The following is a 26,112-nucleotide window of genomic DNA, read 5'->3' as shown; positions in this document are numbered from 1 at the left end:
GTTTGTGTGTGTATGTGACGAATGGTAACTTCACACAAAAATTAAAAAAGTACTTGCTACTGTTTTTATGTTGTCTCCCCCTTGAAAGGATTATCCTACGTATATTTCATCTAATGTATCACTACTTCCTCTAATATCCACTCATGGATGGATTCGGTCCACAGGAAGGCTACTAAAATGGTGTGTGGTCTTAATCATAAGGCATATGGGGACAGACTTGAAGATCTCAGTCTGTATACTTTGGAGGAAAGGCGGAAGAAGAGGAGATGGAGATATTTAAATACCTACATGGTGTAAATGCACATGAGTCGAGTCTCTCTTCATTTGAAAGGGGAGCTCCGGAATGAGAAGGCATAGGATGAAGTTAACAGATGATAGGCTCAAGAGTAATCTAAGGAAATACTTTTTTACAGAAAGGGTGGTAGATGCATGGAACCAGTCTCCCAGAAGAGGTGGTGGAGACAGAGGTTGTGTCTGAATTCAAGGTGGATGGGCCATTTGGCCGTTATCTGCCATCATGTTTCTATAACCATAAAGCTCTATGACTTCACAATTCAAATGTTAAGAGTCTTGGCTTATAACAATAATGCTCTGACCTCATAATGCAGTTGTAAAGAGCCTAAGCTAATAGGGTGAGGAGGAGATAGTGGAAGATGCAGATAGACCGACTAGATGAGCTATTTGGCCTTTGCCATCATGTTTCATGCCCTTCTTGCCACCTGCTTCCTTCCACTGTTGACAACCCTTCAATCATTTGGCTTCTGCTTGTCCTGCAACCTGTTCCCTAGTTTCTACCAAAATCCAGGGTCACAGTTCCTAAATATGTAAATACACCAAAAGGCTGAGGTTACTGACTAATCATACGTGGTTAATCCTGCAAGCAATCTAAAGATAATTGACAAGGACGCATGCAGTAATCAATATCTGGACAACCTTCACCAAACCTAGCAAGTGCCTGGGGACATTCTGGTTAGGTTGTCCACACCCTGACCTTAGTGAGGACAAAGTCTGTCTCTTCTATACTTACAAGTCAAAACGGGAGGTTTCTACTAAAGTCTGGGCTAGTTCTGCACCAGTCCGATTCAACCTATGGGCCCGGTGAGGCCCTGGCCCAGGGTGCCAGTGCTAAAGGGCACCAAAATCCCAGTCCCACCGCCACCTCAGTGGGGAGGCTGAGTTGCCGGACTAGGATTTCGGCAATCGTTTAACACCTTGCATGCTCCAGGCCCTCCAGATGTGAGTGGAGCTTGTCAGGGAAGAAGAGGAGGCTTTGCGTGGGTAGGGCAGGGTTATGTAGCTGGAAATATGGTAACCCTACCAGAAAGCAATATGAAGTGTGCTGTTCAGGTCACACTATGAACTGTAGGCTTGCAAGGGCAAGTATGTCACCAGTTTAAGGGGAGAAAGTTAGGCTGTCAGCTGCCTATCAGTGCAAGGATTCCTAGAACAGGGAAGACTTACTGAGGAAACAAATGGTCTTCATATAGAGAGAAAAAGATTTTGCCATAGCATATAATTTAGACTTCATTTAAGCAAGAGTTATCCTGAGCCTTTAGGTCTACATAGAGATCTGAATTAATAAGCAACATATGTGCAGCTCACTCTTGCTAGGTGTCGCAAAATCCAGCCAAGAGGCCTTACAGATAATTAAAAATATGGCAGCTAGATTGCAGGAGTATCACAATTTGAACAAATTTATCTTGTGCTGAAACAATTACATTACCAGCGTCATGCTATATTGAGTATGAAATTTTGACAATTATCCATCAAGTGGTTTTACGGGGAAGCACCATGGTATTTGACACCCATTTTAAAGAAATGTATTCCATCTCAATCTTTATGAACACGTACAGCAATGAAACTAACTTTGGAACCAGTGAGTGAGATGTACCACATGCAAACTTGGTCTACAGCTATTTCTGCTGCCGGTCCACAAGTAAGGAATGGTCTTCCAAGTTCCCTGAGGTTGTGTAAGAATAAGATATCTTCAAAACAAAAAATCATTGAATACACATCTTTTTGTTTAAAAACTTTTTTAAAAAAATTTTGGACAGCAGGTATTTTGGGATTGTTTTTTGTTACAATTTTAATGTGTATGGCCTCTGATAGAAATTAATTCTGGCAGCAGTGTATAATGGATTATGATGTTCTATGCATTTATTAAGTAACATTATTGACAGTTTTTCACAGCAACCTGTGAACTGCTGTCTGCCTCTGCACACCCACCCTTAGGCTCAAATTTCTCTTATACTACTCTTACATTACCCGTCACATGTCTCCTGATGATCTTAACAAGGACAATCAGCACAAACCTGAAACACCTAATCCCGAACCCTCACCAAATCTGGAAACTCACCCTTTTCCCTACACCTGAAAGAGGTACTGAGGGAGGATCTGATCTAAGGAGAAAAAGCATCCATTGGAATATCTTGCCTGCTGCCATTCAGATTTGGAAAAAGTAAACTTAGGTTTCAGGAGGTTTATATCTTAGTTCTTTTTTTAGCTCAGCAAAATCAGGCAGCAGTGTAGCCTTCAGAGTTGCTGTTAGGGTTTAATACGAAACAGTTTTATGTTGCATTTCAGGGCATAATATCAGATTAGGGCACAAATAGCTGTTGAGGAACAGCTCTGGTGTTAGTTCTCTCTCACCCACCCCAAGGTAGAGCTTTTTGATTTATAGGCGCTTCAGCCAACCAGGAACAGGGCATTACTTTGGTAGGATTTTTCTGCCCTTTATTCTTCCAGGTGTAAGTATTTCTGCACCACAGTATGGCTAGGAAACATCGTAACACCAAAGCTGCTGCTCAGGTTACAACATCTGTGTCTGAAGACAGAAAATGTTATCCAGGCAGTGGGAGCAATTCCATGTGCAAGCTGTCTTCAGCTTGAATCTCTCATGAAAGAAATAAAGGAACTGACAGTGGAGGTGGCAAGACTGAGAAGCTTCCATGAGAAGGTGAGGGTACCTTGATGAAATGGCTTATGAGGTGTCAAAGATTTCTAGCAGTGGGGAAAAAGAGGCTATGGTGAGAGAAGACAGCTGGACTCATTACAGGATATTGTAAGATTGGGACTGACTCCCCCTGCCCTTGAAGAAGTGGAGGAGATGAGAGCATCCCAAGGAGAGGAAGGAACAAAGCTTGAAATCCCAAAAATTACTGAATCTGTGACCACTAGGAGGCATAAGGTAGCGGTGGTTGGTGATTCCCTTCTGAGGGGTACAGAAGCATCCATCTGCAGACCAGACATGATGTCATGAGAGGTATGATATCTGCCTGGTGCCAAAATCCAAGATGCTATGGAGAGGTTGCCAAGACTCATCAAGCTTGATTATCTGATGCTGCTCATCCACATTGGCACTAACAATATTACCAGGTACCCCTGTGAATGTATCAAAAGGGACTTTGTGGCTCTGGGAGAGAAGGTGAAGCAGTCAGCTGCATAGGTGGTATGCTCGTCCATCCTCCCTGTTGAGGATAAAGACCAGAGTAGAGAAGCTTGCATTCTGGAGATGAATGTGTGGCTATGTGGATGGTGTTGATGAGAGCGTTTTGGCTACCTGGACCATGGTATTATTTTCCAAGGCTGCTGAGCAGGGATGGTGTGCATCTATCAAAGAAGGGAAGAAGTGTCAGCTGCAGGCTGTCTAATCCAGTGGTTCCCGACCGTGTCCTGGAAGACCACCAGGCCAATCGGGTTTTCAGGCTAGCCCTAATATGCATGGAGCAGATTTGCATGCCTATCACTTTCATTATATGCAAAAGTCTCTCATGCATATTCATTAGGGTTAGCCTGAAAACCCAATTGGCCTGGTGGTCCTCCAGGCCAGGGTTGGGAACCACTGGTCTAATCTACTGAAGAGGGCTTTAAACTAGAAGTGATGGGGCAGGGTGATCAAAGCCTCCAGATGAGTATAAGCCCTCAGCTAAGTAAATCACTGAATACCTCTCCATGGATGGGAAAAAGGGGGCAATGTCTGGAAAGCAGTATCTACTACTAATGCTCAAAGTATGGGAAACAAGATTCTGGATCTAGAGGCTGTGATGGAAAAAAATGAGTTGGATAGAATGGTGATCATGGAGATGTGATTTACAGAAAACCATGACTGGGATGTAGTTATACCGGGCTATAAATCTGTTCAGAAAGACAGTAGGAAGAAAAGGAGGGGGAGTAGCATTATATATTAAAAGATCATATTAAAGCCACACAATTGCAGGATCTGCAGGGCAAGGAAGAAGCACTGTGGATCAATTTGGAAAGAGAGAATGGTGAATATGATATACAGGCCTCCTTCACAGATGGAAGAAGTGGACAGATTGAGTTCCTGATTGTAAAACTGCTTAGATATCCTTGATAGGCAGTATATAAAATCCTAATAAAACTTAAACTTAATTTAACAGTAGATATTCAGAATATATCTAAAAAAGGGAAAGTTTTACTAATAGGTGATTTTAACATGCTGGATGTTGATTGGGGTATCCCTATTGCAAGGTCTTCTAGAAGTAGGGCAATCCTGGATTCTCTACCAGAACTGTTGCAGCAGTTGGTAATGGAACCCACTGGACCCATACTGGACTTAGTGCTTACAAATGGGGAAAATGTTTCTGATGTTACAGTGGATGATCATCTAGCATCCAGTGATCACTGCGTGGTACAGTTTAATATTAAGATGGGTATAGAAAGGGCTCATTCAAAAGCAAAGGTTCTAGACTTTAAAAAAAACCTAACTTTGGATGGGGGATTACGTTAAGGAATTATCTGGATGGGAATGTCTGGAAGGAGTGGAAATGCAGTGGACAAAACTGAAAGGAGAAATTGTAAAGGTGACAAACCTTTTTGTGAGGCAAGTAAGTAAAATAAGAGGAAAAGAAGGCCGCATTGCTTCTCAAAAGTAGCTGAGAAGGTAAGGAATAAGAGGTTAGCTTTCATAAACTACATAAGATCACAGAAAGAGGAAGGCAGGCAAAAATATCTGGAAAAGTTGAGAGGCTGGTCGTGTAGTTGGGAAAGCACAGATGGAAATGGAAAAAAATAGCTGACATGGTAAAACAGCGAGACATTTTAGATATTAGTGATAGGAAGAAATGTAAGTGTAGCATTGTGAGACTTAAAGGTGAAGGGGAGAAATATGTAGAAGCTGATAAAGAAAAGGCTGAATTGCTTAAATATTTCTGTACTTGGTTCCCGGCTGAAGTACTGGGAGTGGGACTGAAGACAAATGTGAATAGGATGGAGGAGTGGTAGACCCTGATCGATTTTCAGAGGGTTTTGTTTGTGAGGAGCTAGCTAAAATAAAAGTAGACAAAGCAATGGGGCTGGAGGAACTTAGGGAAGTTCTGGTGGCTCTGCTGACTGACCTTTTCAATGAGTCTAGATGTGGTCCCTCTACACACAAGTGGAAGTAAGAAGTAGGGAATTACAGACCAGAGAATAGTGAAGTTTCTGAAATCCTTTTGATTTCAAGACTGGAGGCAACATGGATTCACTAGCGGTAGGTCTTGTCAGACAAATCTAATCAATTTCTTTGATTGGATGACCAGAGAATTGGATAGCAAAGCCTTTGACAGTTTTCTACACAGACTTCTAATAAATACACTGAGTGCCCTCAGGATAGGTCCTAAAGTGATGGGTTTGGTCAAGAACTGGTTGAGTGGAAGGCGACAGAGGGTAGTGATCAATGGAGATCGCTCTGAGGGAAGAGAAGTTACTAGTAGTGTACCTCAAGGTTCTGTTCTTGGGCCTGTTCTTTTTAACATTTTTATAAATGATATTGCTGAAGGGCTATTGGGTAAGATTTGCCTCTTTGCAAATAATACCAAAATTTGCAATAGAGTAGATACCCAGGTTTTCAGGCTAGTCACAATAAATGTACATACAGCAGCCATCTTTTCAAAATGATTGGGGTGGTCAACCTGGCACACATTATCATCTCTGCAAGAAAGGAAAACAAAAGTATGGTGAATTATGGGTACAACTTTCCAGGCCATATTTAAATGTAGGGCACAGCGGGTATTGTGTTATTTAGGTGGACCTTTAGCTAAAAAGTCTCTTCCTCCACAAACACAATTCATCCTCAATGATTTGTCCCACCTCACATTTCTTTTTCTCCCTCTCTCCTCCTACCCTCAACCCATCTATATCATAGTCGTATTCCTTCCTTCCAGTCCAGCCTGGCCTATTTATACCACCCATAACTGGGTGCAAGGAAAATTATCTTCCTCTTTATTCCCCTCAATTTGACTAAAGGTCCTCTCAATTACAGAACTTTTTAGACTATGGTATGCATAATGCTGCCACCCTCCCCCCTTCTCTGTTCCCATATGTCCTTTCAGTAAAATAACTTGTTCGGCCTGGTCTCTGTAGGGCAAGAGGAGAATGGCAAGATATTATCTATTCCTACTAGAAAAAGGGATAGAGGGGTATAGATAGAGGGCTACTGCACAGGTCCTGGACCTGTTGGGCCACCGCGTGGGCGGACTGCTGGGCACGATGGACCTCTGGTCTGACCCAGTGGAGGCATTTCTTATGTTCCCCCTTGATCAGCCCTGCAATCTATTACTTTCCTGGCTATAGCTTGCCTTGTAGTCTGTGGCTGCTTATTCTTGGTTATTAGACCTCAATACTGTGGTAGAAAGACTAGAGAGGAGATACAACTGAGTCATTGAACTATCTGGCAAGAAGCAGGTCCCTTTCAATTAAGGGGAAGCTCTGGAACAAAAAGACAGAAAATTAATTTAAGAGAAGTAATTACATTACATTAGGGATTTCTATTCTGCCATTACCTTGCAGTTCAAGGCGGATTACAAAAGAATTATCCAAGATGTATTACAACAAGAACTTACAAAAAAAAAAAAAAATTGGTCATTTTCAAAAAGAGTAAGAAATGGGTAAGGTTATTTGTTTGGGGTAGTTGGCTTTAGTGAGAGGTGGAGTTTGAGACTTGCGGTATTATTTCTTTTTTCAGAGTTTTCTTGAAGAGTATGGTCTTTATTTCTTTTCTAAAAGTCTTGTAGTCGAGGGATGCCGTCAGTAGATTGGCGATTTGGTTGTCTAGTTTGGCTGCTTGAGTGGCCAGGAAGCTATCATATAGTTTTTTCCGTTTGACCTCCTTAATTGGGGGGTATGAGAATGGGGTGTGAGTTTTCCTATATCTGGTTGCGGTGTTGTGGATGAGGCGGTTATTCAGATAGTTTGGACTGTCTCCGAATCTAAGGAAAAGTTTCTTTAGAGGAAAAGGTTGGTGGTTGTGTGGAATGACCTTGGAGATAATGGAGATGAGGACTATCTGAATTCAAGAAAGCATGGAATAGGCATGGGGGATCTCTTGGGGGAAGGAAGAGAGTGGATAATATGGATGGGCAAACTCGATTGATCTTTATCTGCTGTTATATTCTGTTGTGTTTCCTTTCTGCCTATATGAGCCATGTCATGTGTGCATACTGTGCTGGTTGGGCATTCACATGGCTGGAGTCTGGTCAGAGTGCATACTTACCTGTCACAGTAGTCTATAATCTAATTTATGCACATCTTTCCAGTCTGGCTATGAGCACTTCTACCAGTTCTGACCAGTGTTAAGTGCTCAAGGTACACTAGGTATCTACTTTGCTTTATAGAATATATATACTAACCAGGCACCTTCATGGTACCTATATCTAGGCACTCTTATAGAATTACCTTCAGAGATATTTATGAAGGTGCAGTAAGGTGGTAATGCATGATATTTTTCTCTCAATGCATATTGATTTAATGCATTATATTTCCATAACACATTAAAGTACCTCTGGCTAATGTAAAATATACAAAACATCAATTATGTAAATTGAATAATATAGCTTGTGAGCACAAGCTGAGGCATCACTCTGTTCTCCAAATTACAGGCACTAAGATGCACATTAATTCTATATTGGCGAGGAGGAGGCAAGATGATGATACAATCGGACACATAGGAGGGAGCTCTGCTTGGTCCGTGATACCACCAGCAATAACAGAATGGTGATGTGGGCAGAGAAGCTGCATTCTTACCTGGATGAACTTGCCTCCTCCCCGGTATTGATACAGTGGACTTTGGAGGGCTTCCTCAGGTGAAGAATGAGAAAGTTTGGGTGCAAGAACATATTGTGGGGGACCTAGCTCTGAGCACATCAGACACTATGCTAAGCCCCGAATACCGTGAAACTCCCTCTCAGCCAGGACGTGGATTTCAGGATCAGTTGAAGAGCGAGGTTGTGGATGTCATAAGTGCTGCCTGTCCTTGCACTGGACACTAAATCCTTATCCATTCATTGGTTATTTCCAATTTAGACTACTGCAATTATCTCTATCATGGAATTACTTAAAAACAGATCAGGAGGCTCCAAATTATCCAAAATACAGCAGTAAAAATTATCTTTAATGCTAAGAAATTTGATCATGTAACTCCTCTTCTAAAAAAGGCTCACTGGTTGCATTCAACAGACTTGCATTCAAAATTCTCTTTTTTGCATTCAAAGTCCATCCCAATCATTCTCATTTATTGATAGACTTTTGATTCCATACAAAACTTCAAGCCCGCTTTGATCAACACATCTTCTCACAGTTCCCTGTTCGACAATTATTTTACAACTTGTAAAACCATTTACTCAATGGTAGCACCTACATTATAGAATTCTCTCCCGATAACCCTGAGACAGGAAACTAATTCTAATAATTTCAAGATTAATCTCAAAACCTTTCTTTTTAAAGATGCTTATGAACTCTACCCAGATTACTTCTCCTTTTCTAATGTTTTCTCCTTCACCATCTGTTTATTTTAAGCAGTGTTACCCCACCCAGTTACCTTTCGTAGCATGTCCAGTCCATGAAAAAAATTTTAACTTGTATGTCTTTACTTAATTTTTTTTAACGTTTTTTTTAGATTTTGTATATTGTAAACCACTTTGGATATTAAAGTGGTATATCAAGCTGTAATCAAGTATATTGATTACTGCCTTACATGTGGTGATGGGATGCCCAATGGAGGAGCAGTGTGTTGGAGCCAAGGGTAAAGAGACCAAGGGTTTGAAGGACCCAAGAGTCCTTCCCACGGGCTCCAAGGGTTCTGATGCTGGAGATAAGATTACTCCCAGGCTGAAGAATAATAATAATTTTATTCTTCTACTAGTGTTTAAGCCCGTTACATTAATGGGTGCTAGAATAGATGTCTGTCTGTCTGTCTGTCTCCTGCCCCCCCCTGTCTCTTTCTTCCTTTCTTTCTGTCTCTCCCTGCCCCGTCTATCTTTTTTCTTTCTGTCTCTCTCCCTGCCCCGTCTATCTTTTTTCTTTCTGTCTCTCTCCCTGCCCTGTCTATCTTTCTTTATTTCTTTCTATCTTTTTCTCCCTCCCGCTGTCTCTTTATTTCTTTCTTTCTATCTTTTTTTCTTTCTGTCGCTCTCCCTGTCCAGACCCTCACTGAATAGCCCGTTACATTAACGGGTGCTAGAATATATATGTGTGTCTGTCTTTATTTCTTTCTATCTCTGTCTCCTTAACCGCTTTCTGTATTTCTGTCTTTCTTTTGGCTGTCCACCACGACCCCTTGCATGCTCCCCCTGTCCATTCTCCCTTCCTTTTACCTCCCCTGTGTCCACCATCATCCCTTCACTGCTCCCCTTATCCAGCAGCAGCCCTTCTCCCTTTGTTTTACCTCCCCCCCTGTCCATCAGCACCTCCTGCTCCTCCTGCCAGGAGTAGGCCTCCCTTCCTTTTTTCCCCCCTGTCCATCAGCACCTTTTCCTGCTCTCCCTGTCCAGCAGTAGGCCTCCCTTCCTTCCCCCCTCCCCTCCCCCACCAAGCAGTCTGCAATAGTTACATTTTTGAACTTCAAAAAAGCTGAGAACATTGTTATCAAGAAATAAATGCTTCAAGTCAAGCAGACGTTGAAAATCCAGCCCTATTCCATTTCTGCTGGCATCTTTGTGTTAGGGGGTAGCTCCTCCCTGTCGCTTTCAGACCTTTCCCGGGGCGCGTTAAACAGCGGTAATGTGCGCGAGCGGCTCCAGCACCGGCTTCTCCATCTGGACCCTGGGCACACGCTGCGCTCCACCCCTTAGTTACCCGGAAGTACCAGGCTTCACTCGCCTGCTCCCAGTAGCCCAAGAGAGAGGGGGGGAGTGGCTGCCATGGTAATCTTGCCGACTCCCTTGCCGGAGTTATTTTTCAGTTTAAAGGTGCCGCGGTGGCTCCTCTAACGATCCCCGCCTGCATTAGAAGTCTTCTCTAAAGCAGGTGCGGCTGGTGACAGGAGCCGCGGCGGCACCTTTAAACTGAAAAAATAACTCTGGCAAGGGAGCCAGCCAACTGGCAGTTTAAGTCGGAGCTTCGGTCTGGCCTGCTCCCTACTCGCCTTGTCTTATTGTATTTTTTTAGTTGAAAGACGCGGCGGCGGCGGCTCCTCTCATGATCCCAACCTGCGTCGGAAGTCCTCCATAGGCGGGGATCGTGAGAGGAGCCACCGCTGTGACTTTAAACTAAAAAATACAATACGGCAAGGAGCAGGCCAGACCGAAAAACAGCAAGGAGCAGGCCAGACCGAAAACCAGAATCCTAAGCCGCGCATGCGCACTCCTACCTGCGGGTTCCTACAGCTCATGGAAAACAGGCACATGCAGAGGGAGTGCGCATGCGCGGCTTAGAGTTTTATTATATTAGATACTGCCACAATCTGACGACTTCAGACCAGATACAGTATTTAGAAATGTATTTTTCCTTATGTTTTTTTCTTTCTGCTTAAATGTATATTCTTGTAATTTGTTATTAATGTAACAAATGGATATTTATACAAATATAAAGAAAATAAATGGTGCTTGCAGTGTGATATTTAGTCAAAAAAATTGTTTTTATTACAAATGACATGTATCTTGCTACACCCATAGAAAAGCAAATATATAATCTATTTACAGCCACTAAACATTTACAAACTATGTACAAATAACAAATTTAGTAAAATGGGAAATGTGAAATATAGAAAATGTGACCCTGTACCTAATTCTCATGTCTTTCAATCCAATGCCTTTTATTGTGATGATAATAAATATAGTTCTATATTTACATATTGTATTTTTTTTTTAATGCATTTTTTCAGTACCATCTAATAAAAATATTTCAAATGTGCTTGTAAAATGACATCCAGGGAGGAACACACAGTCCAGTAGTGAAAGAAGGTACAATATGAATGTAGGAATTTAATATTCAGCTGACTGGAGGTGTTTACATGTCTTACTAAGGCCCCTTTTTACAAAGCTGTTTTAGGCTTTTTTTTTTATTGCAGGTCATGGCAGTATTACCTTCAATGCTCATAGAATTCCTATGAGCATCAGAGCTGCTAATGCCTTGGCCGGTGATGAAAAAAAAAAAAGCAAAAAAGCCTAACGTGGTTTTGTAAAGGGGGAGGGAGGTAAATGCAGGACTTTCTTTTAAAAGTATCTCCACATGTAAACAGCAGCATGTACCTGTGGAGATCAGTTCAAAATATTATATTGCCCCGGACCCACTTCTGTTTTTGATGCCAGCCCTCCCCTCCAGTTCTCCCTTCCTCCAACACTATTGCCCAGTCCTGACATGCGGCTTCATATGCCAAGTGCCACAAGGAGGGAGGCTCAGCGTCTCTTAAGCAGCAGCACCATGAGGCATCTCCTCCCGCTAATGCTGGTTCTCCCTCTTCACAGTATGCAGCTGCATCCTGTTGGGACCAGGCAGCAGGATCGGAAGAGAAGAACAGCGGAACCTTGGTTTGCCAGCATAATTTGTTCCAGAAGCACGCTCGTAAGCCAAAGTGCTCGTATATCAAAGCGAGTAGGAGCTAGAAGGCCTTGAGCATGCGCAGATGCTCAAGGTCCAGCGGCAAGAGGCATGATCTGCAGGCACAGTGTAAGAGTTTGGTTTTGGGCGGGTGATGCCGGGGGGGTGGGGGTGGAGGGGTGCTGTTCGCGGGTGATGCCAGTTTGCAGAGGAGTGTGTGTAGAAGCATGCCAGTAGCCTCGGGGGTGGGGGTGGGGTGGAATGGAAGTGAGCAGCGCCGGTGGGGGGGGGGGGGGGTAGGAATGAATCAAGCAAGTTTCCCTTACTTCCTATGAGGAAACTCACTTTGATATACAAGCACTTTGGTTTACAAGCATGCTTCTGGACCAAATTATGCTCGCAAACCAAGGTTCTACTGTATTTCCGTTGAAAGCAATGGAAGTAAAACCCGGATGTCTCAATCCATTCTCCTTTTGCGGGAGCCATATGGTAACCCTAGGCCCGAGCCTCACCTGGTCTATAGGTTAAGCCAGGGGTGTCCAATGTCAGTCCTCGAGGGCCGCAGTCCATTCGGGTTTTCAGGATTTCCCCAATGAATATACATGAGGTCTATTTGCATGCACTGCTTTCATTGTGTGCTAATAGATCTCATGCATATTCACTGGGGAAATCCTGAAAACCCGACTGGACTGCGGCCCTCGAGGACCGACATTGGACACCCCTGGGTTAAGCTGCCCCTGGAAATCAGACATGTGCAAATAGCAATTTCACAAAGCTGTACAGGTGACTAGGACCCAGAGTTAAAGGGGATGTTGCTTGGGCATGGTTTAGGTATGGCTTTGTGGGTCAAAACTCTAAACCAGTGGTTCCCAACCCTGTCCTGGAGGAACACCAGGCCAATTGGGTTTTCAGGCTAGCCCTAATGAATATGCATGAAGCAAATTTGCATGCCTATCACTTCCATCATATGCAAATCTCTCTCATGCATATTCATTAGGGCTAGCCTGAAAACCCGATTGGCCTGGTGTTCCTCCAGGACAGGGTTGGGAATCACTGCTCTAAACCAGGGGTCTCAAAGTCCCTCCTTGAGGGCCGCAATCCATTCGGGTTTTCAGGATTTCCCCAATGAATATGCATGAGATTATGTGCATGCACTGCTTTCAATGCATATTCATTGGGGAAATCCTGAAAACCCGACTGGGTTGCGGCCCTCAAGGAGAGACTTTGAGACCCCTGGATTAGAGTGTCTATGTCAGGGATGGGCAACTCTGGTCCTCGAGGGCTGGAATCCAGTCGGGTTTTCAGGATTTCCCCAATGAATATGCATGAGATCTATTTGCTTGCACTGCTTTCAATGCATATTCATTGGGGAAATCCTGAAAACCCGACAGGATTGCGGCCCTCGAGGATGGACTTTGAGATCCCTGCTGTAAACGTACTTGTACAGTAGGGATACATATCTATGTTTTACACCAACTCAGCAACATGAACACATTTTTAATAAGTGCTCAGTTCAGCTGGGGCTTGGTTTAATTCTCCTTTAGCCCTTGTTTAGTTCTGCCTAAAAAAAAAATTGCAACCTCATTATTCAATTGCTGGCACAATTATGTAGAGATTAGTAAAATGTGCTGGCTCCATGTGATACAACTGGCATTTTGCATGCTGAAATTGCAAGAATTGCCACTTTCACCTGTTTTGTCGGCAATTGCACAAGACAAAGCCAAGGTTGGTGCCACTCCTTTTGTGTGCACGTAAATTTCTAAAGTGGGCTATGCCTTCTGTGTGTGTGCTGGCAACATTCATGTGCACTCCTGCCCAGGCTTATATATGTCTTACAAACTGCTCCACATTCTTAGAGCTCTTTTGTAAAATTCAGGGATGGTTGAGAATATCCTGACCTGGATGTCTGAATTCCAATCTTTATGACCCATGTTAAGGTGCTTAAATCCTCAATTAAGGCAGTAATTTGCTCTCTTAAGTTTAGGTCTTTAAATCAGTTGTATTTCCCCCCCCCCCCCCCTAGTCTCCTCTTACTTTGTAGGATTCTACAGTTAGGCCCTCAGTAGGAAATTGATTTTTCATGAGCTAGGTCTAGCTGCCTAACTCTTGAAGATAGATGTCTAGAGCTTTTGAAGATCAGGCTACAGAGTGTTTTCAATTTACTTACGCTTTTATGATTTAATTTTTTTTTTTTTTTTTACAAGCAGTATAAGAATTAATCTTTATATCATCCACTATTTCTTAACATTCTGTGTTCTGAAAGCATTGTCCAGACCTCTGTCTAACAGTATAGCCATAGACAGGGGCTATAATTGCAAAAACTGATTACCAAGTTTATCAGCTGATCCTGTGCTTAAGCCAGACTCGTTTCAGGAATCAGTCCCCAGCTGCTTGCTGAATGACTTCATAGGCAACTAACGATTAAAAGTTAAGATAGCCACAAAGCCGCTCTTTATCGAAGAAAGCATTCTTATTCATTTTCTAGGATTGCACATGGAAGCCAAAATCAATTGATGAAGTCCTTGAAAGAAAATGTAGGAATGAAGAGGAAAACCACCCCAGTCCAAAACCATATGCAATCAATTGCTGTCATGATTTGGCCCATTTCTCCTTGGAGCCATCTCAAGTGCTCTCTGATTAAAGGAAGAGACCAAGTTGGAGCACTTTCCCCAGGGTGGCTTTTTCCACACAAGTCCAGACCTGTACAGATGAGGGACTGCCTCCTGTCTGTTCATTTAGGTAGATTCTGAAGTGGCTTTTGAGAGATGGAAAAAAAAAAAAGGCAAAACCTTGCAAATCCTACAGCTTTTACTTGGTAAGAAAGAGCATTTCAGAGAGGCACTTAGAAGCAGCAAGATGTATCCTTTCTTGTTGTTCTTCACCATGATGCAGAGCTTTCCCTTGCCTCGATTTTTGGTTTCACACCCTCGCCAAATCAATCCTTTGTGCCATCAAATCTAGCGGGAGGGCGGACATCTCAGTGACGCAAATGCGCAGTTTTCTGCCATTTGATACGATGGTGTAGGCAAGTTGATAGTGATGTCATTTGATGCACTTGCAAAGGTTACAAGTGCTTGGGTTGAATCGCATGACTGTTTCTCTGCATCCTCGGAATTAATGGAGATCAGACTCTTATGCTTTGACCGTCTCCACAAGGTGGTTTTGTTCCTGAGGCTTGCAAGATCTTCCTTAAAATGTGGATTAAATAGTATATAGAGGAGTGGATTTAAACATGCAGGCAAGGGAACTATTACCAACAGCACTGATTTAATCACTTCAGGGCTCATAAAAGTGAGGTTTAATAATGAAGAAAAAGAAAGAAAGGCAACAGGGCAGTAAAGAATGCAGTTAGTGAAAAGCAGCAAAGCGATGTGTTTGATCATACAACAGTCCCAAGCGTTTTCAAGGTTTCTCTTTTCCAAACTGCAGTAGAGCTTTGTGTACGCCACAGTCATTACAAGGAAGCAGAGAGAGTTTAGCAAAACCAGTGCTACCATGAACCCCATGGCCGAGGGTTCCCCGAAAGGCAATGGTAAGCAGAGTGGAGAAATGCCATAGTTGCTACCACTGAGGAGTGGGACTATGGTGATGGCCAGTGCCAGACTAAAACAAAGACCAACGGCCAACTTTATGCTGGCAAGAGACGGTTTGTTTTCAAATTTAGCGGCAGACTTTACCGAGAGCTCGCGCTCCAGTGCGGCCACTGTGAGCAGGAAAATAGATGCCTCGGAAGCGAAAATGGACAGGAAGCCAGTAACTTGGCAGCCAGCTCCACTCTCCCACCAGGCACCGTATCGTGAAAAGCTGCCAAAGGTCAGCACATCCACACACGCCAGCACCCCGCTGGACAGGCCCATAAGGAGGTTTACAGTGGCTATGAGTCCAATTAAGAGTTTGATGGCAGCAATGCAGAAGGGAGAACGGAAGACGGTTGCAATCACCAGAGAATTACAAATGAAGGCCAGGAAGATAATGGTCCACACTCCGATTCTGATTACCCAGCTGCCAAACAGATGATCGCAGGGTTTTAAGGGTCCTACAATAAGAAGAAATAAAAATGAATCATGTAAAGAGAAATAATAAAATACTTTTAAAATGCAGTTTATCATCTCTTTTGCTTACAGCAGGCATTCCCAACCCTGGTCTGGGGGGGGGGGGGGGGCAGCCCTATTTGCATAATCAAGGATACAGTGTATGCACATCTCTCTCATGCATATTCATTGTGGATATCCTGAAAACTTTACTACCAGGGTTCTCTCAGGACAGGTTTGGGAACCACTGGCCTAAGGGCTCCAGGCCTGGCAGTGTGCTTGTACTTAGGTTTGCAAGAAACATTAGTTTCTAGACATAGAGGGATATGGGTGACTAAAAGTACGCCAGGTGTACACCTGGCTGGGCCTCCGCGTGTGCGGATCACCGGACTTGATGGACCAAAGGTCTGATCCGGAGATGGCAGTTCTTATGTTCATGTGTCACAAAAATGTCACTTCATTTAAATATGGAGCAAATGGTCCTTTTTAAGCTGTATTTCCTAACAAGTAAGGTATCCTTATTTGGTGGATCCATCACTATAATCTTGAAAGAAAGCTTGAGACAAATACGCTGGATCTCTAAGCAAGAGGAGGGGATAATAGATGTCATAGTAGTTTTTTTTACTAAGGCGTGCTAGCCGATTTGCCTTAGTAAAAGACCCCCATAGCTAGGCAGACTGTCTGCCATCATTTGCCACGTTACTATCTAAAGACCCGCATGGTCTATCCAGTCTGCCCAACTGTACCCTCTCTTTAAATTGCTGATTTAATTTAAATTGTCCTTTTTCCTAGATATTTCTGAGCCAGAAACCCAGAGCTCTGCTCGGTATTGTGCCTATCTACTGGTGTCTCCGTAAAAGCTCACTCCAGCCCATCTAAACCATCCCCAGGCTGTCCTCAACTGAGTGGCCATATACGGGACACAGACTGTGCAAGTCTGCCTACTACTGGCCTTAGTTCCTTCACTATATATACCCATTATTTTCTGATTAGAGGCCATATGGTCTATATCTGCCTTCATTTTTCAGTTTAAAATATGGATCATATTCGAGAAGTGTTAAGTATAGTCATCCAGGTCTCTGTTATAAGGATGTGCTGGGTTGGGTTTTTTTTTTCATAATTATTTATCAATTTTAAACATACAATATCAAGAATTAATCTTGTACAGAAAAGAAAGTAGTAGCTAAGAACAAATAATACATACTGCCTCTTTTACAAAGCCACAAGGCAACGGCCCCGAAGCCCTTTAAATCTCTATGGTTTTCGGGGCCATTAGCGCAGTTTTGTAAAAGAGGCTGATAATATATATCCAGAAAGAAAATACACAGGCTAATCGGTCTCAGATTTTCCCAGATGTTTTGCTTGAGACTCAGAAGCGAAGAAGACTATTCTTGATGTTAAAACCTGGAGTTTTGCTTACAGGGGGTACCTTTTCACACTCAAACAACTATAGCGAATTTAGGAGACACCTAAAAACATACCTGTTCTTGAATTACATAGGTAACGAACAAGGACAATAGCCCCCTTCGTAATTCCACCCATATCTGATCTTGCAAACTGTTAACATCTAATCTCTAAACTATGAATGTCCCAATCAATTAATGAAACTTTTCTAACTCATTGTAAATAGCACGGAACTTCCCGGTCCGGCAGTTTATAAACTGTTGTTATTATTAATGTTGTTAATTTCAGATGTTCACTGTTATACTCTGTAATTCACTGACTGTACAGTTTCACCTCACTGTAAACCGCCTAGAAGTCGCAAGATTGTTGGCGGTATATAAGAATAAAGTTATTATTATTATTTTATTTAAGATCCCCTTGTAAATGTGTAGTTAAATACAAATCCCTGAAATATGTATTTTTTATTTTTTTTTTAAACTTCACACTTAACTGCTTTTCTGTCCCTAAAGCGTCTTGAAGAGGTTTAAAGTTTTTGAACTCTTAGAAATTAAATTCTGGCTCGGATGTTGGAACCTTGTTTTCCTAAGATTTTTGCAAGTTTGTTTTTCTTCGTTCTAGCAATCAAGGATCTCAGTTATTAGGGGGGGGGAGGGTTGTTAATTAAAAACATTTGTATTAATAAAACTTTAAAAAATTATAGAGAAATTGATTTTATGCACATTAATTGGTAGCATAAGTGCGCTTAGATTTTGCATGCACTAACCTTTTAACATACCCTAATGACTACACATCCATCCTACGCTACCACATGTCTCGCCTGCTTGCCCATCTCTCTACCTGGTAAGGGTGAACACTGCACAGACTGCTGCGTCTTCAGGTCTTCTTCAAACTCGAGCAAAAAGTCTTCAAAATCCCGTTCATCTGTACAGAAAACAGCTTTTTTTTATTCCATGTTATCTGCTAGTTTGCGCCATTGAAAAGTGAGATGGTTCGTCAGCGTTTTTAAGTTGCTACCTTGCAGGAGTAACATCCCAGCATCTTTCTTGGGCAACTCATCCGCGGTGCTGTTCTCGTCCTTGGTCCATGGGCTGCTGAGCTTGGAGAGGCTCTGACAGGATGTAAAGGCACAGCACTGGTAGGCATAGGGCATTTCCATTACTCTACACATTGAAAATAAGAAAGCATTAGCCTCCTCCGTTGATACCCAGCCTTTCAGTAGCTATGTCTTAGCTGATGAAGGAGGTAAGTCCCAAGCAAACAGATTGCAGGCACCCCCTTTGCAAATAGGCACTATGTAAGTTAATTAGGTATTTGTACACTTGCATTGAGCCACTCTGATTGCACATAATTCACTAATATTCTATACATTTACATACGTGGAGGAGTGGCCTAATGGTGAGGGGGCGATCCGCCAGGACGCCAAGTTGGGGGGGATGCTAGCCCCCTATCTTCTTCCTACTCCTCCCCTCACCGTGCTCGCACCCCCTTCCTTTCCCCCGTGCCTCTAGTTGAAGTTGTTGCGACAGTCATCCACGTGCTCTTCGCGATCCCATCGGCTCTCCCTTTGACATCACTTCTGGGTGCTGCGCATAGAAAGCAAAGTCATGGAGAGCCAATAGGGTTGAGAGGAGCACGTGGTTGACCGCTGTGCGCAACAATTTCAACTGGAGGTACGGGGAAGGGATCAGGAAAGGAATGGGGGGGGCGTGGAAATGAGGGGTGCCTCTCAACCTCGATACGCCGCTGGTTTCGTGCGTGGTAAAATTCTATTTACAAAGCGTTAAGCCTGGGCTGTAGCATGCCGTGTGACTGACTGCATTTCCCCTGGAAAACAAACCTTGCAAATGATATCAACCCCTAAGATCATTGTGTTCCGAGGGACCGGCATTACTGAAAACAAAAGCTAATCCTAACTATGCGGAAACGAATGCCATGACTTTTACAGGTGCAGGAGTTAAGTTATAGAATAGTCTTGTTGGTCAAATTCGAAAATGTAGAGATAAGAACGCATTCAGGAAAATGTTACAAACACAACTATTCGTCGATGCATTTCTTTGAGCAAATGATCTAATGCAAAGATTGAATCTGTCTGTTTTGTTCCGATTTTTAACATTTTACTTTGTACACTGCATGTCAGTATCGCCACACAGCAGCTCAAAGCTGCATTTTACGGGAGTAAGAAGGTTTTGTTCATAAGTTCTACTCACTTGAGTTTGGGGAAATGTTCCGATGAAATTAAAGTTTGGAGAGCATGATTTCCAGTTAATTTTAAGTGTGTTAAACCATGCAGTTCAGTCACAGGAAAGGAAGACAGAAGGTTGGAAGACAGGTCCCTTGTTCACCAGGAAAATAAAATAAAATTTTATTAGTATACATTCACAAGCATCTTTTTATAACGCTCAAACACCACGTGACACTCCATTGTCCCAAGTACATTAGTCAGATTGAGAGCCCACTGGGACAGATAGGGAGAAATACTTGAGTACCTGATTGTAAACCAATTAAAACACAATAGGGTCCTTTTACTAGGTTAGATAGTTCTAAGTCGAATAGATGCTGGTATCGTCACCTTGAAGCTGGGACGTTAGATCATTTACTAGTCTATTGTCCATTGATACATAGTTTTTGGGAATCCATTTGGAGTCAAGTAAATAATTTATTGGAAAATCCGGTGGCTTTATCGTATGATACGGTATTATTTGTCACATCAATGAGAGCGAAGAGCCAAATATCGTCTAATCATAAAAAATTACTACTTATCATGACATTACGAAAAATTGGGATCGGCTAAGTTACAACAGGGGCATTTTAAGAAATTTGAGGATTTTTGGGAGCCATTAACTAATTACTGTAAAGAATGAATATTCATTTTTCCCTTTGAACAAACACATCCAAGAGGGGGGTGGGGTGGGGATGATTCAATGTTTTCTTATAATTGAAGTTAATTGTTTGGGTATTAGGGGGGGGGGGTGGAATATTAGATTTGAATCAGTTTCTGAGAGACTATTAAGTGATCTTAAAGTATAAACCGTTTTTATCTTATATTGCACTTATTGAAAGTTTTAAAAATGAATAAAGAATTTTTAAAAAAAAGTTTTTGGACTTGCTGTGGTAACTGTCAAATTAGTACGCATTAATCCTTGCACTAAAAGATATTTCTGTTACTATGGTGGGGGTGCATTAAGAGGGCGGAGATTGGGCATTCCTATGCTAAACAGGGGCTGATTCTTTAAAAGGCACCTACCTTAATTGATTAAAAACTCTTAACAGCCTCAATTACTGGTTAAAAAAATTTAATTGGACAATAAGCGTCTATTGCAATGCACTTACCGATGCCTAATGCCTAAGTGGGTGTTTCTATGGGCGCCAAAACCTGGGTGCCTAAAATGTAGGTCTTTAAACCCCTCGCCTACGTTTTCCACCTAGGCGCAGTGGCGCGGTAAGAGGGGGTGGGGTACGGTCCACCCCAGACACTGTTTTGCTAAGGGCATGGCACACTTCTTCTCCACCCCCCTCCCCGCTCCTCTCCTTGTTGCACACTGCTTGCCTTCCCCAGTACCGTTTTTTTTTGGGGGGGGGGTTTACTTCCCCAGCACGAGGTTGCTGCCCGCATCGGCACTGGCGCTCTCTCTGATGTCATTTCTGGGAAGTGACATCAAAGGGTGAGCCGACACCGACGTGGTCACACCGCAGAAGTTAAAAAGGTACGGGGAAAGGGAAGGGGGCATGCACATGACAGGTGGAGCAGGGAAAAGGGAGGGGCAGGGGCACCGCTCACCCTTACTACGCCACTGCGATTCTGTAAATGGCACCTGTTACTGACACACGGCCGGTGTTTTTTGTTTTTTTTCCGTCGAGATGTGATCCGCTGATTCTTTGATTCCCGACACTGAGGGGGACAACACCTCCACGTGGTCTTCGGAAGCTGGAACTCGGGGCCCCAAGCTCTCCCACATCCGAGCGAAGCTCTACTAAGGCAGCCTCTACATCGATCCGCACCCCCACCATCTCCTCTTTCAACTCCCTAAACCACATCTGCATGTTTTTTTGAGCCTCCTCACCAATCTCCAACGGGAGCGCCGAGATCCCTTCGTCCTCCGACTCCAACCGAGTCGAGGGCCCCGCAGCCATCTTTGGTTTCTCCAGAGCACCCCCTGGCACTTCACCAGCCGATTTCTCCCCTCCGTCGCCAAAAAACTTAATTTTTTTCTAGCTTTTTCCGAGTCGCCATTACTGGATCAACCGAATATCATCCCAGTATCTTAAATGGCACTGCGCTGGAAGCTTTAATCCCCACTATTCACAACGGCCCCGTCTGAGCTCTCAGTTTAGGAAGTCATTCACTAGGATGACGTTACTTCCTCTCCCGGTGTCTTTTTTATAGGCATCGTTTATAGAATCAGCCGCTTAGTGCATCCACATTAGCATATATTAACTGGTTAGCATGGGAATACTGCGTGAACCCTTACTGGCTACAAAATAAGTGGCAGTAAGTAATCCCCTGGTAATTTCTTATTAAAGGCAGCATTAGCACAGGGCCATGAATGCAAAAAGAAATAGAAAAATGACCATTTTATGGCCACAGTAAAAATGGCTTGAGTGTGCGGGGAAAAACTCGTATAAGGGTGTGTTAAGACTATTTTGGTTTTGTTTGTTTTTTCTGCAGTTTAGTAAAAGGATCCAGCTAAAGATATGAAATAACATTGGCCCCCTTTTATCAAAATGCGGTAGAGCAGTTTAGTGTGGGCTGGCAAGGTGAATGCTCCGATGCTCACAGGAATTGAATGAGTGTCAGAGCATCACCTCGCCGGCTCGAGCTAAAACGCTCTATCGTAAACTTGATAAAACGGGGCCATTACACGAGACACAGAGAATACATTATAAACAAACAAACAAACAAAATTAAAACCATATTCTATATGGAATGAATCAGAAATTACGGAGAATTTTACGTATTCAATTCCCATGAAAAAGATTTAGGCAGATGTGATGTTTCAAAGTCACCTGGCCAAGAATCCAGGTTTCTCTGTGTTGACTTTCAGTTTTACTTTCAAACATTTTTATTGAAGGGACAAAGTGAAACCATTTCACAACTTTTGAAAATTCAAATCCATTTATTCCATTAAATACTATCATTCCTCCAAATATTTTATAAGACAAATCCTATTCCCCCCCCTTCCACCCCCCTTCTTCGTTATAACATTTTATTGAAAGAAACAACTAAATATACAATAATATAAAACAAATGCATTACAATTAAATTCACAATTATGATATTTCCATACATATTTTTATCATTCCTCCAAAATATATTTCCATATGACCTATTTCAACCCCCCTTCACCCCCTATTCCCTTCCTCCATCCCCCTTTCCCCTACCCCCATTCTTTTTATTTTATATTCAATTTATTACATTGTAATACATTTCCATATAACCAATTCCATCCTACTCACACACACCCCAATTTCCTCCCCCCCCCCCGAATGGAAGGTGACTCAAAATATCAGGTATTAGGATGCAATGAATGTTTTCAAAGCAAATCATTTTCCTTCCTTTTCTCATGGCATTGCTGAATAAAGCACACTTTGCTCTTTCCCATGGCTGCCTCACTTCTCGCCAAAGCCATTCTTCTCTGCCCTCCTACGGCATTGTTGGCTATTTTCCCCTTTCAGAGCGTGCTACAAATACTAGCGCACCTTGGTAAAAGGAGCCCTTAGTGTGCAACATCAATCTGCCTTAGTAGGGGTGTGGGGGGAAGCGGACCGGCCCAATAACCATTTTGACGGGGGTGATGGCATCTCACCACTCCCCCATGCCACAGTCACGCACTCCCTTCCCTATACCTCTTTAAATCTTCTCCAGCGTGAGCAACTACTCTGGCCTACTGCTCACACCGGCCTGGTTCCCTCTGAAATCACTTCTGGGTTGTGGGCCAGGAAGTGACATCAGAGGGAAAGCCAACGCCAGCCTGAGCAGCAGGCCAGAGAAGTTGCTCGTGCTGGTGAACATTTAAAGAGGTTCAGGGGTGGAAAGGGAGGGTGTGAGTATGGAATGGGGAGAGTGGAAGGAGCAGGAGGGGTGCCACAGCCCTGGGAGCCTCCTACGCCACTGCAGGTTCTGAAAACACGAGCAACCGCACAGGAAAACTGGCTTTATTAGAAACAGGGGGAAAACCTCAGCTCAATCAGAACTTGAGGAAATACTTACAGTCTGAGTAGCGATGGCAGAGAAGCAAATGCACATGCCTGAATAACTTTAATTTTGTTCCAAGCTAAATCCCTGTTGAAAAGTAAATATGGAAATTTATGAGCAGCAATTTACATCAGTTCTCCATATCCTCTAAATAGATTTTTTACGTGGGTTCCATATATTTTTTTTTAAAAAAAGTCTGGCATGCAAATTCATTTTTATTTTTTATCGATGTGCCTTTCCACCAATTACCAACATGCCAAAATCAGAGATGCCCAAGTTCACTCTTTGAGGACTGCAAGCAGTTTGGATTTTCAGGATATCCCTAATGAATATATATTTCAACAAAACGCAAGATGGCTTCTGCAATATTTATATACTATCCTAGTGGAAAATAATTATTTAACATGATGTGCTCACACCCATAACCATAGTGTCCTGCAAATTTTTCGGCCGGTGGCACACTAAACCTGGTGCAAATATTTTTGCATCTACGGCATTATAGAGAAAGTAGTACCAGCCAATGCTTCCTGTAAGGATTGGCTGGGTGCGAACAAATTTTTTGTGTGTGTGTGTGTGTGTGTGAGCAACAAGTTCTAAAAACCACCAATTTTCCATATTTGCAAGTATTTTTATGAGCGACACTCCCAGAATTGCTCATGTGCTTAGCTTAGAGCAGGGGTGTCAAAGTCCCTCCTCGAAGGCCGCAATCCAGTTGGGATTTCAGGATTTCCCCAATGAATATGCACGAGATCTATTAGCATACAATGAAAACAGTGCGTGCAAATAGATCTCATGCATATTCATTGGGGAAATCCTGAAACCTGAATGGATTACGACCCTCGAGGAGGGACTTTGACACCTCTGGCTTAGAGGAAATATAGGTATCAGGCTCTAGAACAGACATGGGCAACTCTGGTCCTTGAGAGTCGGAATCCAATCAGGTTTTCAGGATTTCTCCAATGAATATGCATGAGATCTATTTGCATGCACTGCTTTCAAAGCATATTCATTGGGGAAATCCTGAAAACCCGACTGGATTCCGGCCCTCGAAGACCGGAGTTGCCCATGTCTGCTCTAAAATGAGTGGTAGAGGAAATCGGACAGTTCACGACATTTCGCATTAACCTACATCAGTGGTTCCCAACCCTGTCCTGGAGGACCACCAGGCCAGTCGGGTTTTCAGGATAGCCCTAATAAATATGCACGGAACAAATTTGCATGCCTGGTACCTGCATTATATGCAGATCTCGCTCATCCATATTCATTAGGGTTATCCTGAAAATCCGACTGGCCTAGTGGTCCTCCAGGACAGGGTTGGGAACCACTGACTTACATGGAAGAGGGGGCAGCTCACTCCAACTTCCCGCTTTGAAATGTCCAACCCTCTTTCTATTGCGTTGGGGCAATCAGTAGGACAGTTCTTACGTGACTGAATACCTTTGGCTAACTATGAGATTTAGGTCTGCTTTTGTGTAAACTGTCGGCTATACAAGAAAAATAAAACCCCAAAGTTTAGGATCAGCATAAACTTGTCTCTTATGAGGATTAGTCAACCATTTTGGCTGTACTCACAGTGAACGAAGGGTAACCAGCTGCTGGAAGGAGTTGGCTTTGATTTCGTGGATTTCATTATGACGCAGATTGCTACGGAAGCAAACAGAATCTGTCATTAAACATAGGAGATGCTCAGAAGTTTAGAAAATGCATAGGTTATCCCAGGACAAGCAGGCATGATATTCTCACATGTGGGTGACGTCATCTACGGAGCCCCGATGCTTCCGCATCGGGGCTCCGTAGATAACGTCACCCACATGTGAGAATATATGCCTGCTGTCCCTGGATAACACCTGTTACGGTAAGTAACTGTGCTTTCTGGCACGTGTCAAAATACAGTAGCTATAGTTAAAGTTTATTTCACTTTCTATACCACCTGGCTTAAAAAAAAACATTCACAGCAGTTTACAGTCCCAAAATAAAATGCATATGAAAAGAAGAACTCCAATCATTGACCACTCAAGACCCCTCATAAGGAGGAGAGTGTGGCGCAGTGGTTAAAGCTACGGCCTCAGCACCCACATTGCACCTTGTGACCCTGGGCAAGTCATCTAATCCCCCATTGCCCTAGGTACATTAGATAGACTGTGACCCCCACCAGGACAGACAGGGAAAATACTCGAATACCTGAATAAATTCATGTAAACCATTCTGAGCTCCCCTGGGAGAACGGTATAGAAAATTGAATAAATAAGTAGTGCGAAAGGTTTCAGCCTCTGATCAGAGCTGGTATCATCATCATAATGCCTCATTCCACCACTAAGAACCAACCTCATCAGTGATGTCACAATGGTTGGATTGCCCTGTGCTTGGCTCACTTTTACTACATTTTGATTTCTAGAGTGGTGCAGTGGTTAAAGCTACAGCCTCAGCACTCTGAGGTTATGGATTCAAATCAACGCCGCTCCTTGTGACCCTGGGCAAGTCACTTAATCCCCCCATTGCCCCAGGTACATTAGGTAGATTGTGAGCCCACCAGGACAGACAGGGAAAAATGCTTGAGTACCTGAATAAATTCATGTAAATCACTCTGAGCTCCCCTGGGAGAACAGTATAGAAAATTCACTAAACAAATAGTGTGAAAAGTTTCAGCCTCTGATCAGAGCTGGTATTGTGACATCATAATGCCTCATTCCACCAATAAGAGCCAACCTCATCAGTGATGTCACAATGGCT

At 43.0% G+C, this 26,112-nt stretch overlaps 1 protein-coding gene across 9 annotated transcripts in view; it reads right to left on the bottom strand.

Moving 5' to 3' along the window:
* Positions 1-13,762: 13,762 nt before the first annotated feature.
* The window catches only part of LGR5 (leucine rich repeat containing G protein-coupled receptor 5), a 147,524-nt gene continuing 135,174 nt past the window's right edge, over positions 13,763-26,112 (bottom strand). For 7 of the 9 annotated variants that reach the window (XM_033952907.1, XM_033952906.1, XM_033952904.1 and 4 more), the window contains 6 exons: positions 24,955-25,026; positions 23,398-23,469; positions 19,397-19,522; positions 18,204-18,349; positions 18,027-18,125; positions 13,763-15,790 (listed from right to left, as the gene is read on the bottom strand). In XM_033952907.1, coding sequence (XP_033808798.1) covers positions 14,712-15,790; positions 18,027-18,125; positions 18,204-18,349; positions 19,397-19,522; positions 23,398-23,469; positions 24,955-25,026 — 1,594 coding nt within the window. In that variant the 3' untranslated portion in view covers positions 13,763-14,711. The remainder of the gene's footprint in view (positions 15,791-18,026; positions 18,126-18,203; positions 18,350-19,396; positions 19,523-23,397; positions 23,470-24,954; positions 25,027-26,112) is intronic. The other 2 variants (XM_033952905.1, XM_033952900.1) reach the window with 1 other exon arrangement.

This window comes from Geotrypetes seraphini, chromosome 7 (assembly GCF_902459505.1).
Source record: "Geotrypetes seraphini chromosome 7, aGeoSer1.1, whole genome shotgun sequence".
NCBI classification, from domain to species: domain Eukaryota; kingdom Metazoa; phylum Chordata; class Amphibia; order Gymnophiona; family Dermophiidae; genus Geotrypetes; species Geotrypetes seraphini.
The sequence above is the reverse complement of the archived record's forward strand: the minus strand, read 5'-3'. Positions and strand labels throughout refer to the sequence as shown.